Below are 15,070 nucleotides of genomic sequence, written 5' to 3'. Positions count from 1 at the left end.
GCAGAAATCCTCTCTCTACATTCAGCAGTTTTTCCATTTGGCTCTTTGGCCTTCAGGGTGTTTGTGGCATAGCCCTGGCCTATTTTATTGTGCATAGCACAACGAATATAAATTGATGTAGGAAGAGCCAGTCAGAAGGTCTGCTATGTTGAAAAGCCATGATCAAACCATGGGATATTCAGTCTTGAAACATCTCTTCTTAAATAAAAATGTTGTCTAATATTACTGTCTTGAGGACCTACTCTGTTTTGGTTCTAGATGTCCTGTCTACTTAATGTGGAATACAAGTAAAAATAACACATTTCAAACTCCATGCGGGCTTTTCTGGTTGGCTTTTGTTTGTTTGTTTTTAAGTAAAATTAAAGGCATTGTTTCCAAGTGTACTACTTACACTTTTTAGTTCCAGAACTAAATGGAAATTATTTGTGATCATCTAATCCAAGGCTTTAAGCTTCTCAGAATCTCAAGATGAATAACGGTCAGACCTGCTTAGAGTTTAAGAATTATAGAGGGGAAAACTTTGCAGAGCAGACATGAATTAACAAGGTGGATTAGCCATTTCAGTACTGAACACCATTGCATGTGATTTTAGTAAAATTTTCTAGTCTTTTAGTAAATACATCTGAGAACCCAGCTCTCTTGTTTGTTTTGTCCGTTTGTTTCTAAAAACCATCTGATACTCTTTAGGGCACCGATTTGAGTACATCTGTCAATCTAGGTTTAGCTGGTTTAAAACACTTTATCATATCTGCCTATTTGACCAGTGCTGGAGGCTTTTGTCCCCACACACTTCTCAGCCCTAACAGTACAAAGGCCATCAGTATCATCACCCCAACATTCAGAACCTCTTTAGTTAAGATGCTAGACTTCACACTGAAGTGACTGAAGCAGATACGCACACTTATTTTGGTAGCTCTGCTGTAATATCAGTAATGTTGAACAGCGTCAGCTATTTGCTGAATGAAAAAGCCTCAGTTGAAACATACAGCAATCAATTTTTATTAAATCTCCTCTCCTGCTTAATTGATTTAATTTTGTACACTGACCATACTTAAAAACTTAGTATGGCTCTGCATTTTTAAACAGTTCTTGTATTTCATTAGTGAGTATATAGCTTGTTTAATTTTATTACATAATTTTAAGTGCATTTTCAAAATTATCTTTACTTAAATCTGCCTTGGTTCTATTTACAAACACAATGTTTTTAGAACTCTGTTACAGCATTTCAAGAATTTGAGCAGGTTTCAGACAGCTTCTGAAATATCTTAAATTTTGTACTTTGAGAGCAGTAAGAACGAGCAATAGAAGAATTAAAGTCCAGTATCTTGCAAATCCTCGGTTGTAGTTTCACTTGAGTAGTGAAATTTTTTTTTTAGATATTAAATTAACGTATTTTATAGGATATTACATTCAGTTTCATGAATTTTAAAATTCCTCTTCCAAGGGCCTTAACAGAGCCACTCTCTTAAGAATTGCATAGCGTAGTTTGTGTGTATTGAGGCAGAAAAAAAAAGAAGCCAAATAATTTACTACTAGTACTATGTTAGGACCAAGAAAGGAAGCTACTTAAAAATGAAGACGCATAAGTGGTAGCCAAAAGGATAAAATCTTACATGCAACAATGATCAAGAAGAGCTTAGAAAGACACCTTCTGCCTGTAGCCGCCAACAAAAGAGAACTAGGTGGTTAAAAGCGCAGGTGGTAAAAAGAGGCAGCTATGAGAAGCTAAGACTGTGTCTTCTGAAAGGAAAATGTAGTGCCTACATGAAAAAAATAGGGAAGAATCTACATTTATGGAGCATTAAATGTAAACAGAGAATAAAGCAGAGTTAAAATCTTCTCATGACTAATCCGCAAAGTTATAAAACAAAAGTTAATAGTATTTTTTTACGCCCATCAGAACCAGGAGACCTGCAAGAGGTCTATAGTTCTGATAGGTGATGGCCAATATTAAAAAGTGTTCGAAGTCAGTAAGAAGAGTGTAGTGAATTCCTCTTCCTATTCACTGAGGAAGACAACAGGGATTAGTTCTCATTTTCACTGCGGAAGATTCCAGGGAGGTTTCCACACTTAAGCCTTTTTATGGGTGGTCAGAGTAACTAAGAGTCTGAAGTGTCAAGATAAGTAAAAACCCCAAAATTCTGAAGAAACATCAGAATGAAATTGCTGAACTATTTTAAGTTACATACTACTGTAAACTGTCCTGGTACCAGACAGTACCAGAATGAGAAGGTGACAAATGGACAGCATTACTTAGAAAAGGAATTGAAGGCCAATCTGGGGAAAATTCACATGTAAATGTTTTATGTGTAAACATGGGATAAGAAGGAAGGTTTTCTTGTAGATAAATAACTGATCAAAGGATAAAAATGTCATTTTTTCTTAATGAAGGGAGATCATTAGAGGAATTTTACAGGAATTTGTGTTAGATCTGTGAAGTTTGTCATGGCACCGGTGAGGATTTGAAGGTAGGGGTTAATATGACAGTTAGCTGCTGATACAAAAGCATTCAAGATATTAAAAATGGTGTGGAACAGCAGCAGAAGTTACTGGGGGGTCACAGAGAAGTCTCAATACAGTAAATGTAGATTGATTGCACATGGGATAAAACAATCTTGATTTTACATACACATTGTTGGGCTGTGAACTAGGTATTACCATTCAGGAAACAGATCTTAGATTTAAACTGATACTCAGTGATAGACAGACATACGGAGTGGGATTTCTAGGAATTATGCCATTGTATAAATGCATGACGTTTCACTCCATCTTAAAAAAGAACATTGTAGAAAGCTATCAGGAAGGCAACAAGGCTACTTGAAGGTACAGAATGGCATTAGTACAAGGAAGAAGTAGGTTGGGACTGTTCGACTTGGAAAAGAGAGACAACCATTGGCATGTGAGAGAGGTCTCTAAAATCAGGACTTTCATAATAGGTAGGGAATGATTTTTATTGCTTCTCACAATACAAAAATGAGGTGTCATCAGACTGAATTATCAGGTGACAGGTTCAAACAGGAGATACTTATTCCCAGAATCCATAGTTTAATTTTAATTTTGTGAGTGGAGTTTTTTAAATGCCACAACTGTATATGGGTTCAAAGCCAATTAGGCACGTGCATGGAAAGAAAAAATATATATCTTTGTGTTTTAGATACTGCCTCTCACTGAAGATGTCTTTGAGCAGCAGACTGCTGGAATTGGGGAGGGTAAACTAAGGATATCACTGTATGTTTGCCCTGTTGTACTCTATCTAAAGCATCCACTACTGACCAATGTCAGAAACAGGATACTGGGCAAGACGCTCTGTTGATTTGACCCAATGAGGACATTCTTGTGTACGGTACAACTTGTAACTTAGGCAAAAGGATAGGTAGATGCAAATAAATGTTTAAGTGATCTGATGCCTGTAGAAATTTATTGCTTAAATAGAAATACAAAGTTATAATTGACATTCATTTGTAGTGACCTGAAATTATACCATATTCATATAATAAGGCTTTCAGATTAGCATTGTTAATATTTTCATTATTTATTGTTTTCGGCTTCTTTGATATCAAGGACGTGATGTAAACAAGAAATGTATCTGTTAAACTTAATTTTATTTCAGTGTACTTAGAAAATCTTGAAGGCTTTTCAAATCTCCATTTAAAAACAGGTTGTTTGGCAGTTACGGAGCTGTATTTAAAAGATGACTTTTATTTATCTAAGTTCAAGAATGCTTACAAGACAGCAAAACGCCTTTTGGGCTGTAAACCTGGTTTTAGATTATATGGGTTTCAAATTATTTTACCAAATATGGTGGTCCTTCAGAATTATCATTTATTTAATTTAAAATAACAGATTACTTTTATTTAAAAATAACCATGTTTTGGCAACTTGCATGCCATTCTGGTGCAGTTGTCCCTTACGATTAAAAATAGAATAGTATTGCTATACTTGGCAGCCAGTACTGTGGTAGCACAGCATAACTTAGTCATGCAAGAATAAAAATGTCTTACTCATACTTTTATATTCAATGTTTTTGTCATAGTGTAAACCTCATGAAGACCAAATTAGACCCAGAAGGCCTGGGCATCATATTACTGGGTCCCTTTCTGCAAGAATTTTTCCCTGAGCAGGTAATCCAATATAGCTTTATTGCTGCAGAGCATTGTCCATTCTGCTTGGCTCTGAGATTCATTAAACACTTCCATCAATATCACAGAGCTATTTTTAGTAAGTATTGCATTCATTTGACACAGCTGACCAGCAAATAACTTCTTGTATTACACAACAAACTGTAGACTTCCATTTTGCATAAGGTGTCCATGATTTTGTCAGCTTTACACTGGAAGGAAACTCCATTGTAGCGACAAGTTCTAAAATTAACTTTAGGAAATATATAATCGTTTTGCATATGAAATTGAACTGGTTCCCGACTCAGAAAGTTCATCTGAGTTTGGTTTTTCTGAGAATAAATGACCATACTGTTTCTATCAGTACTACAAATGTCTGCTGTAATCACTAGCAAATGGGAAAAGGTTACAAATATATTTAAAACTATTTTTATGTGTATCTCTACTAATGTAAAATTTTTGACAGTTTAACAAAAAGTCATGATAGGGTTATGTTTAGCATATGTGGAAGTCAGATAGGTAATGGAAAATTATTTTCAAACTCTTAATCTGTTCCATATCTTCATTAAGACAGCACCACCACTGTGAAGCATGTGTTAACCTAGCACTGCTGTCCTCTTCTCCCTTTGCCCTGGGTCCCATTTTCCTGCCCTCCTGCTGCCTCCCTCCTGCCACCAGGAACCTCTTTGTACAGATATGTGGTAAACCAGAACGGAACTGGTCCGAATGAGAGCTCTCTTTGCAGGTTTATGGAGACTTGTTCCATGGCATGCAAATGCTTGTATTGGCAGAAGAGAGAGGGTTTCCCCAGTGACAGAAAGATAGGCTGGTGAGGCAAGAGAAGGGCTGACAGGAGTACTTCTTCAGAGGCTTTTGTGGCTTAACATGTCATTGAAACTATATGGCTTAATTTTTACAACCAAGGAAATGTGAAACTAATATTTTTAAAATGCCTTCAGCAAGACTCTTTTTTTTAAGGGTTGTGCAGCACTGTTTGGGTGTAGTATTCTGTACTATGAAACAATCTGGTCATTCAGCAGACACTAGAACTGCACTGCCAAAGATGGTAGGGACCGAACACATCATTAAGTGGTGATTCATCATCTAGAGGAAAAAGAAGGAGTTAGAGTGTTCATTTTCTCTGGATTTACAGAATTACATCTGCATTGTGTATTTGCCAACTGTTTCTTCTTCCTTTCATTTGTATATCCAGAAGTGGAAATATCTTTACAATTGAATACAATTTAATCTTGTTTCTTAGAATTATATTACACTTGCAAATCTGGAAGATTCCACTGCATAATTTTAGGCCCCAGATGCTTAGAATGAAGTTCAGAAAGCCTGCATAATTGGCTGTGCCTAAACTGTCCAGTACTGCGGGCCATAGGTAGCCGGAGGAGAAAATGGCCATCGTATGTGGCTGCTGCCTCTGTTGCCTGTTGCTGAAGGGCATCACTGACTGAAGAAGGGCAGCTGGAGAAGGAAGCATAGTGGAGTCATGGGCAGATCTCCGCCTTGGTCACCTAGAGAGTTGGTGGAGGAACTCTTTACCTGCTGTAAAGTTGGAGCCCCCAAGTCAATGCCTGTCCGTCAAGTACTAATTCCTTGCTGCACGTGATTCCCCACCACTCAGTTTTGCCTGTGCTGTTGAACCTTCGCTGTCTCCAGTATAAAACATGGGAAGTTCCTGCCTTAAGGGTACAGTCTGAACAATCAGCACATTTTGGACTGGGACCTGCCAGTACCAGTTACTGGATGAATGGTGAGGGCACACACACGTTGTCCAATCTGTCTGTGCTCTGTGGATCAGATAGCAGGAGCCCTTCCCCATATCGACACCTCATTCAGAATTCTTTCTGAAAGTGAAATTCTGCAGAAATGAAGATGAATGTCTGTCTTTAAAATACGGTGAGGAAATAGCAGATGCCAGTGATGGTTGGAATTGTTGATGTTCCCCTTTATACAATATTTGATCACTTAGTGCTCAGGAGATCCAGATTTGATTCCTTCTTTTCTGAGAATATTTAAACTCCCATTCTTACTCTCCTAGAAAGTACTAAGCTCCATCTCAAAAGCAGGATGGGATCTCAGCTTTCCTTTTCAAAGCTGTTGGCTTAGAAGAAAAATATTCAAAGATCATTCAGCCTGAGACAGCAAGCCTGACTCTTTAGTGCTTAGGGCAGTCACCTGGAGAGGGGGATTCCTGAATTCCCCGGTAGCCCTTTTTTTGGGAAACAATTACTGCACAAAATTCTTAACAACCATGTGAACTGGAAAGCAGAACTTCTTTTCCTTCAGGCTGAGCATACCTTCCTCAGGGAAAAGGACAAGTGTCCTCTTTCCTTCCCAGCAAAACTTGATTTTATTCATTTCTGTGAAGCAACTTCTGTAAGTAGAGTTACCACTTACCTTCCTTTTCACCACCCTCCCTCCACTGAATAGCCTGGGTTGCTGTGAGACCCATACAGAGATAATGGTTTTGAATCATTTAAGAGGAGAAAAATGAATGAGGGCTTTTCATAATCTGATAGATGTACTGTAACCTCAGCAGATCTCTTCTAATTCCAGCCTTTACCTCCATGTATTTAAAAAAAGGGTAAGCTTTTGTTTGGAGCCTGGTCCAGTAGGCATAAAAGAGATTATATTACATCTGATTTGTGTTTACTGATTCAGTGAAATGCAAAGCTCTTCAGTCCTTTCAGGACTAAAGCATTTAAACACCTGGAGTGGTAAAGGTTGACAACTGCAGTACATCTGCTGTTAGGCCTCAGCTGAACAGGTGTCTTCACAATTAGTTTACTGTTAGGCAGGCATGGGCATAAATAACCTTTTAGCTCTCAAATGGAAGGTTGGAGATCGGATCTGGTCCTTAGTAAATATTTAATTTAGTAGCATCCAAACAGTCATAAATACGCGCAAATGTGGCTACTTCGTAAGGTGTCTGACTTGAAAAATTAGGACAGTTTCTACATGCTCACTGCTGAAGTTGTAGCTTAAAGTGACCAGATGAACACAGAAAATCATGACATGCTCTTGGGGGCGTTACCCATTAATTTACCGACATCTTTTTATTATTTCTTATGAGAAAGGTAAAATGAACGAAATCTTCAAGATGATGTCACCTAAAAGAAATTGTGCTTTTTTTACAATTTCCTTGAGCCTTCCTGTTTAAATGCATCTGTTTCATTGTAAAGAGAGGAGACTATCAAGGCACAGTGTTGTATACGTTACATGAAATTAACTGTCTTCTTTCTACTAGGACTCTAGGGTTTCAGAGTCATTCACTGTTTACCATTACAATGGACTGAAGCAATCTAACTATAACGAAAAGGTAACATTTAAGAAACATAAATCTAGCCTTACTAACAATTAATATGCAGAACTGACTCCCTGTGTTAAATTGTAAAACTGATGATAGTTAGAGGCAAAATACTTTAACTTGAAACAGACTTTTTAAAAACGATTATTTCGATAATCTTCTTCCAAAATTATACATTTGGAATTGGAAACTGCTTTGTGCTCCTGGTCAAATTTTAGCTAGTATACTGGATCGGTTGGCTAGACCGTATCTCTTAAGCTATGCCTTTTGAATGGAGCACTTCTCATACTTTCCCATGAGAATCTGAACTGTAAAGGACAATGGAGATGTAACATGGACAAACTGCAACTTCTATAAGTAACCCTACGTGTACGTTGAGATGTTTGGATTTTTTTTTTGAAATATTTTAGTACTCCAGACCTGCATCAGAAATCAATATTTTTTGGAACCACGTAGTGGGGGACAAAAATGACCTGTTTCATTTTCAGCTCTCTTGGAAGGAGGGGTATACATGACACGCTGTGACTGCTTCTAAGTTAGTTCCTGAATTAGCATTTAGGGTAGAAGAGTATAAGGCATTAATAGACATAGGGAACAAAAATAACTTCAGGTAAGAAGACTCTTTGAGAAAATGTATATACTCAGTCTTCAGAATAGCTTGGAGTTAGGTCCTTAAAATTACCCCTGTGAAATCTCCAGCAGTTTTATATCCCAAAATGTAGGCAAAAGCATTTAAAGATGCATTTATCTTTACTATTGAACATATATACATAATCAAGAAAATTTAAATAAATTTTTGTTTTCAAAGGATTCTGCTTATACCATTTTAAATATTGTTTTATGAATAGAGCTGATTAGCAACAGAAGTTCCATGTTATGGGAAATTAGTTCCATAAAGTTAAGTCTAAGGAATGCTGTCCTTACAAAAATAACAATATCAAACTTTGCAATTGCAACAGTAGTAGAAGATCTATTGTCACAGAAATCTTGCATTGCATTTCCTAGATTTTTTTCCCCCAGTTTTGGCCATTACTGTCTATTGAAGTAAACAGTCAAATGAATATGGCCTGATCAGGGTTTTCAGGCACTTGAGTCTAAGAGATTAGTTTTTTTCAATTTCATACCTCATTTCATTTAAAAAAAAAAAAGTATATAAAACTTCATGGATTTGATTTTTGTAGTAAAAAAAAAAATCATCTCATATTACAGTTTTTAAACAAACATAGACTGACATAATTGGATTTATTTTGACAGGTCATGTACGTAGAAGGCACAGCAGTTGTTATGGGTTTTGAAGAACCAATGCTACAGACCGACGACACTCCTGTAAAACGCTGCTTGCAAACCAAATGGCCATATATAGAATTGCTCTGGACCACAGATCGATCTCCTTCTTTAAACTAATATGTTGCGCATAAACAACATACTACTATCGAATGTTTGAATGGGGATACAAGGATTGGTATCTGCTTGGAAAGTGGTATACTTTGACTGTGTGGAGTTATACACTGGTATCATTGATGAATTGTAAATAATGATTACAAACACTTTTTCAGTGTTAATTGGAATATTTAATTTTTTAATCAGATTGATTTTTATTATAATAGTTTGTCTTTTTTGGCCACTGTAGTACTGTTAATGTGAGTTATCCTAAAAAGAACAAAAAAAGCCTACTTATAAAGTCTTAACGTTATTTTGCCATCTCACGAAGATTTGAAAAATGTCTGATATTGCAGAATCTGCATATTAGATGTCAGATCTTTAAAACATAAAACATATTCAGCTTCCTCTGAATCATATAGGCATGTTTTATTATTTAAATTATATTGGCTTACATTACAGTACCATAATGTGTGGACTAGACTGGCCTTTGCACTGGATATGTTTTAATGAGTTTAAATTTTCTGCAATTTTTCCTAAAATCTAATTTTACCTAAAGAGCTTGCACAATATGACATAAATATGATACATTTTTAGGAATATTAATAAGTATAATTCATAAATACTCTTTCTTGGCAGTTGTATATTACTGTGGCTTAGTTATCGGGCATGTTAAAAGTGAACACAAAATCTGAGGAAAAACAGATGTATTAATATTTATTTGAATTTGTATAAAAGAAATGTAAAAACATTGGAAAGAATTTCTTCTTCTATAATCTGTAACCTATTCAAACTTATAATATTGCCAAATACCTCTTCTCAATTTGTCGAAACAGCAGTGTAAGCCAGTGTTATTGTATGTGTTAAGTGCATGAGAACATCTGTTATTACATTATTATATTCCTTTATTTATTATCAACTTGTTAGCCCTAAAATAAAATCTTTTCCTTGAACCATGATGTATTTTTTTAAGTTTGGTTTTAATCAAACTTGTTTTACTGCCTCTCTAAGATGATGAAAAGGGACCGTGGGTTTAGAAATGTCAGGTTTTGAGCTGAACACATCTCAGGAAAAAAAACACAAAAGATAACTTATTGCATCTTAACTGTGATTGCAGAGCCTATGCTATTGCCAGCAGGGCTGAATTTCACATTCAGAATTATTTACTTTTAAAAATTTTATTTTCATGTGTAAATAACAAAATGACTAGAATGATCATCATGCAGGAAAACAAACTGATTTGGTCGAAAATGAGGTACGTAGTGTGGGGGAGAAACCCTTGTTGGAGAATTTGCACTGTAAAGCATGTGGTAGTGGTAGAAAGAGAACATCCTTTGCATAACACTTTGCAGATCTGTCCTCTCCAAGATTGTACAATATATCTGTTAGATTTACATCTGGAAATGGGTGAACAGTATAGTTCTGTGGTGAGTTGGCCTTGATTGGCTGCCAGGTGCCCACCCAGCCGCTCTCTCACTTCCTCTCCTCAGCAGGACAGGGGGAGAAAATACACAAAAAAGCTCCTTATCTCATTGAGGACAGGGAGATCGCTCACCAATTATTGTCACGGGCAAAACAGACTCTAAACTTCTTTTATTGCCAATTAAAAATAGAGGTAGTGAGAAACAAAAACAAAACTAAAACCACATTCTCTCCCACCCCCCTTATTCGCAGGCTCAATTTCAATCCCAGCATCTCTACCTCCTCCCCACCGAGCAGGGCAGGGAGATGGGGAATGGGGGTTGTAGTCAGTTCGTAACACTTCATCTCTGTCACTCTTTTCTCCTCACACTGTTCCCCTGCTCCTGTGTGGGGTCCCACCCATGGGAGACAATCCTTCACAAACTACTACAACGTGGGTTCTTCCCACGGGCTGCAGTTCTGCACGAACTGCTCCAGCATGGGTCCCTTCCACAACATGCAGTCCTTCAGGAATGGAGAGCTTCAGCATGGGTCTCCCACAGGCAATAGGTCCTGCCAGAAAACCTGCTCCAGCACAGACTCCTCTCCACAGGCCGCAGCTCCTGCCAGGAGCGTGCTCTGGCATGGGGTCTCCACGGGCTTCAGGGCACATCCACCTGTTCCAGCATGGGGTCCTCCACGGGCTACAGGTGGATATCTGCTCCACCAATAACTGCCATGGGCTGCAGGGGGACAGCCTGCCTCACCATGGTCTTCACCACAGGCTGCAGGGGAATCTCTGATCCGGCACCTGGAGCACCTCCTCCCCCTCCTTCTTCACTGACCTGGGTGTCTGCAGGGCTGTTTCTCTCACATTTTCTCACAGTTGCTGTTTAAGTGACTCATTGTTTCAAAGAAGTCTTAAATTGTCAGGCTTTTTATTCCCAAATGCAGGAGAGCATCAGTACATAGGTGAAAAGCACAGAAATGAGCCCCATAATGAACTAGGCCACTTCATTGCTCTCAGACTTGTATATTGGCTAAAATTCATCCTTTTCAGTTAGGAGGGACAAGCAGGTGCTCAGATTCAGAAGCTGGCAATAACAAGGCTGATAAGAAATTCATGCTCTTTGTAGAGTGTGGTCATATCCCCATTTTATCCTCTTGCTTGTGATAATTAATACAAAACACTGTCTGTGTAATGGCTCCAATTACAGTTCAGGAGAAGGCTTCCTGCCTACAGAAACAAAACTAGGAAACAGCTAAGAGAAAAAGTAAGCTTTCTTATGGAAATTGGACACTTAGGCTTCTGTACTGCCATGTTTTGAAAAGATTTAACAATAAAATTGTCTTTAATTTTGACAAGATTTATGTTAAAATCCCATATGATTCTTTGAAATACTTATCCTTCCTCTGCTAGCAGGTAGATTTCTAAATAATGGCATAAATAAGCTTTCATAATAGAGCCTTCTATGAAATACTAATATTTAAGTTTTGCTTCAACAAAACTTTCCATAGAAGCTTTGGCTGATCTGTTTTTAAGATTGGAAAAACCATAATGATATATTAACCTTACTAACTGCAGGTAATATAAGCTGTAGACTTGAATCTTGTATTTTTCTGTATAAATTATTTGGTCCCACATCTGACCTTCTAGTTATTCTGTAGGGTAGATAATGACTTTTGGACTCTTGTCTAAATGTTCTTATAAAAGCTCTTTGTCCTGGCTCCAGGTCAGGTTCTAGAGCCTATTAAGACTTTTTAAGTTTGACATTCAAAGCAGTTAATGTATTGGGCCATGGGTATGCTAAAGACCAAACTTCAGTCTACCAACAAGTGGGGCAGCTGCTTACCTCTTGAGCAGTGCAGATCACAACGTCCAGTCTAAAGTCTGAGGAAACCAAGGTCTGGAATAAGCTTCCAGTGATTAGAACAGGTCCACGTTATTTAGGGAAACACTGCAAATCCTTCGAAATATGAAAAGATTGTTCTTTTTGTTTATCTCTTTGAATTCATTTGGAATATCCTACATCATGTCTCTCTTTTTTACATGGAAAAAAATAAAGGAAAAGGATAAGGGGAAGGGGACTGCTGTATGTTAACACCTTGGGGGCAAAAGGATCTTGAAAGAGATTTCCTTCTTTTCATTCTGCCCTGCTCTCCATACAGGTTTTAGCACTCATAGCCATTTGAAGCACTTTTTCCCTTTTTTAAATTTAGTTCAAAGCAACCAGGTTAGGTGGCATATATTTCAAACTGAAAGACAGGTACAAGGGGAGCACATGAGAACTGCCTATGTTCTGCTTTTCATTTGTGTGAACACTCACATATCTCTAACTGTGCTAATTACTGAATGTTAACTCTGTTTTGGATAGACTTGTACAAGATGGATACAGCACCAGAATGTGCTGCCTTCTCGCTCCCTGAGTGCCACAGGTCTCGCATGCCATCTGAGCAGTTCCCCAAGCCCCAGCAGTTTCAGATGCTCAGCACTGGAACTGACTGTTGTTGTGCTAAATAAGAGCAAGACATTATTATTATTATTTAGCATAAGGCAACACAACTTTCAAATGCCTTCAGTTGCCTTAAAACTGTATGACTTTTAAGAGTAGGCGTTAACCCTACAAGTCATTGAGGTACTTCTGAAGTTATTACTAATGCTTAGATCTTAGACCGAGATACTTGTTCAATGTAAAATAACAAAATAATGTCAATGGTGATGTTTCACTCAAATAGCGAGAGTAAAGTCGGTACAATTGTAAGGCGAGCAGATTTAAGGAATATTACAAGCCTGTGGGGACAGCTAAGGGTCACACAGTTAATGTTGGAAATAAACACACTGTTCTATTTTCGTGAACAGGAATGTCAGTCTTATCTGAATAATCCTGCCACAAAGCACGTAAAGTAAAACAAACACAAAAGTAAAGAAACCAGAACCTCAGAGCAAAACAAACTACTCTCAGCTGCTTTCATAGGTATGCTCTACTACAGCATGTTTATAAATGGCTTCTCCATTCTTCTGATCTTTCTCTGATATTGTTTTGGACACATCTGTATTATAAATGCTGAAAACCAATCCTTTTTTCCTCCTAACAGAGTTGATTAAATAGAAAATAAAATGATTCTGCTTTTCTTCCTACCTTTGAGTTGGCCAGAAAAAATACAAATAAGAATACTGTGCCCTCAAGATGTGGATATAATGTCCCATTGAGCGCTGTAGGGGAAGGGAGCATTTCAGGCAGAGTCAGGTTTTATATATTCTTAACTACTGTGGGGCTTGCAGGGGCAAAACATAGATCACAGAATCATAGAATCATTTAGGTTGGAAAAGACCTTTAAGAACATCGAGTTCAACTGTAAACCTAACACTGCCAAGTCCCACTAAACCACGTCCCTAAGCGCCAGGTCTACACATCTTTTAAATACCTCCAGGGATGGTGACTCAACCACTTCCCTGGGCAGCCTGTTCCAGGCCTGTTCCTGCTTGATAACCCTTTTGGTGAAGAAATTTTTCCTAATATTCAATCTAAACCTCCCCTTGTGCAACTTGAGGCCATTTCCTCTTGTCCTATCGCTAGTTACGTGGGAGAAGAGACCGACACCCAGCTTGCTACAATCTCCTTTCAGGTAGTTGTAGAGAGCAATAAGGTCTCCCCTCAGCCTCCTTTTCTCCAGGCTAAGCAACCCCAGTTCCCTCAGCCGCTCCTCATAAGACTTGTTCTTCAGACCCTTCACTAGTTTTGTTGCTCTTCTTTGGACACGCTCCAGCAACTCAATGTCTTTCTTGTCTTTCAAAACTGAACACAGTATTCAAGGTGCAGCCTCACCAGTGCCAGTACAGGGGCACGACCACTTCCCTAGTCCTGCTGGCCACGTTATTTCTGATACAAGCCAGGATGCCGTTGGCCTCCTTGGCCACCTGGGCACACTGCCAGCTCATGTTCAGCCGGCTGTCATCCAACACCTCCAGGTCCTTTTCCTCTGGGCAGCTTTCCAGCCACTCTTCCCCAAGCCTGTAGCGTTGCATGAGGTTGTTGTGACCCAAGTGCAGAACCTGGCACTTGGCCTTGTTGAACCTCATACAATTGGCCTTGGCCCATCAATCCAGCCTGTCCAGATCCATCTGTTTTTATTTACTTTTATGAAGAAATTATAAAAAGAGCTTTCTACAAGCTCCATTCAATACCACATGCAGTAGTATTGGTCATTTCTGTGGGAAAAGAGGCATGACACCTGCTCCTGCATGGAGCTATGGTAAAGGCACATAGCAATGCTTTCCTTCGCCCAAGTGTAAGGTGCCCCCTTCAGCATATTTAAACTTTATGTAGCCAGGCAAGCACTAACAGAGAAAGTTACAGAGGAATGCATTTCCTAATGTGTTCTGGACTGTGTGGCTGGGTTTACACCTTTCCTGTGGTTAGAAGGGGGTTTTGGTTGCTGTTTTTTTTTTTAAATAATAGCCATGCTGGCAGTCACATAGCAATCTGATGAAGGTCTATCTTTTTTTTTCCATGCACTTTAGTTTCCTAAAAGGCATTTTCAAGTATCAGATTCTTCAGTTCAAACGCTTGAAAATGCTGGAAGTCGAGAGAAATTCAAGTAGAAATCACCAGCCTCAACTCCACCATTTTCCCTTCTGAACAGGACTGTCCAAACGTAGCCATCGGGTAACTCTGCTGGGCAGAGTTAAGGCGGTGTCCTACTTAGCATGCATTTCTCCCAGCTTCACTGCTGGATTTTCTTGGCAAGACAAACTGGTTTCCCCAGATACGGCCTGGTTACTGCAGTAAACCACGGTGTTCAGCCAGGATGGAGGAACCTTGCCCCAGCCCCGGCCCCAGCGTCAACTCCC

The 15,070-nt window shown here is 38.6% G+C and overlaps 1 protein-coding gene across 1 annotated transcript in view; it reads left to right on the top strand.

The window, feature by feature from the left end:
* FAM188A (family with sequence similarity 188, member A) overlaps window positions 1-9,774 on the top strand; it is a 53,323-nt gene extending 43,549 nt beyond the window's left edge. The window contains exons 13-15 of the mRNA XM_009573076.1: window positions 4,034-4,121; window positions 7,378-7,449; window positions 8,692-9,774. Coding sequence (XP_009571371.1) covers window positions 4,034-4,121; window positions 7,378-7,449; window positions 8,692-8,841 — 310 coding nt within the window. The 3' untranslated portion in view covers window positions 8,842-9,774. The remainder of the gene's footprint in view (window positions 1-4,033; window positions 4,122-7,377; window positions 7,450-8,691) is intronic.
* The last annotated feature ends 5,296 nt before the right edge of the window (window positions 9,775-15,070 follow it).

Source organism: Fulmarus glacialis, unplaced genomic scaffold, assembly GCF_000690835.1.
Source record: "Fulmarus glacialis isolate BGI_N327 unplaced genomic scaffold, ASM69083v1 scaffold28632, whole genome shotgun sequence".
Lineage (NCBI taxonomy): Eukaryota > Metazoa > Chordata > Aves > Procellariiformes > Procellariidae > Fulmarus > Fulmarus glacialis.
Note: the sequence above shows the minus strand (reverse complement) of the source record. Positions and strands in the feature narration are given on the sequence as shown.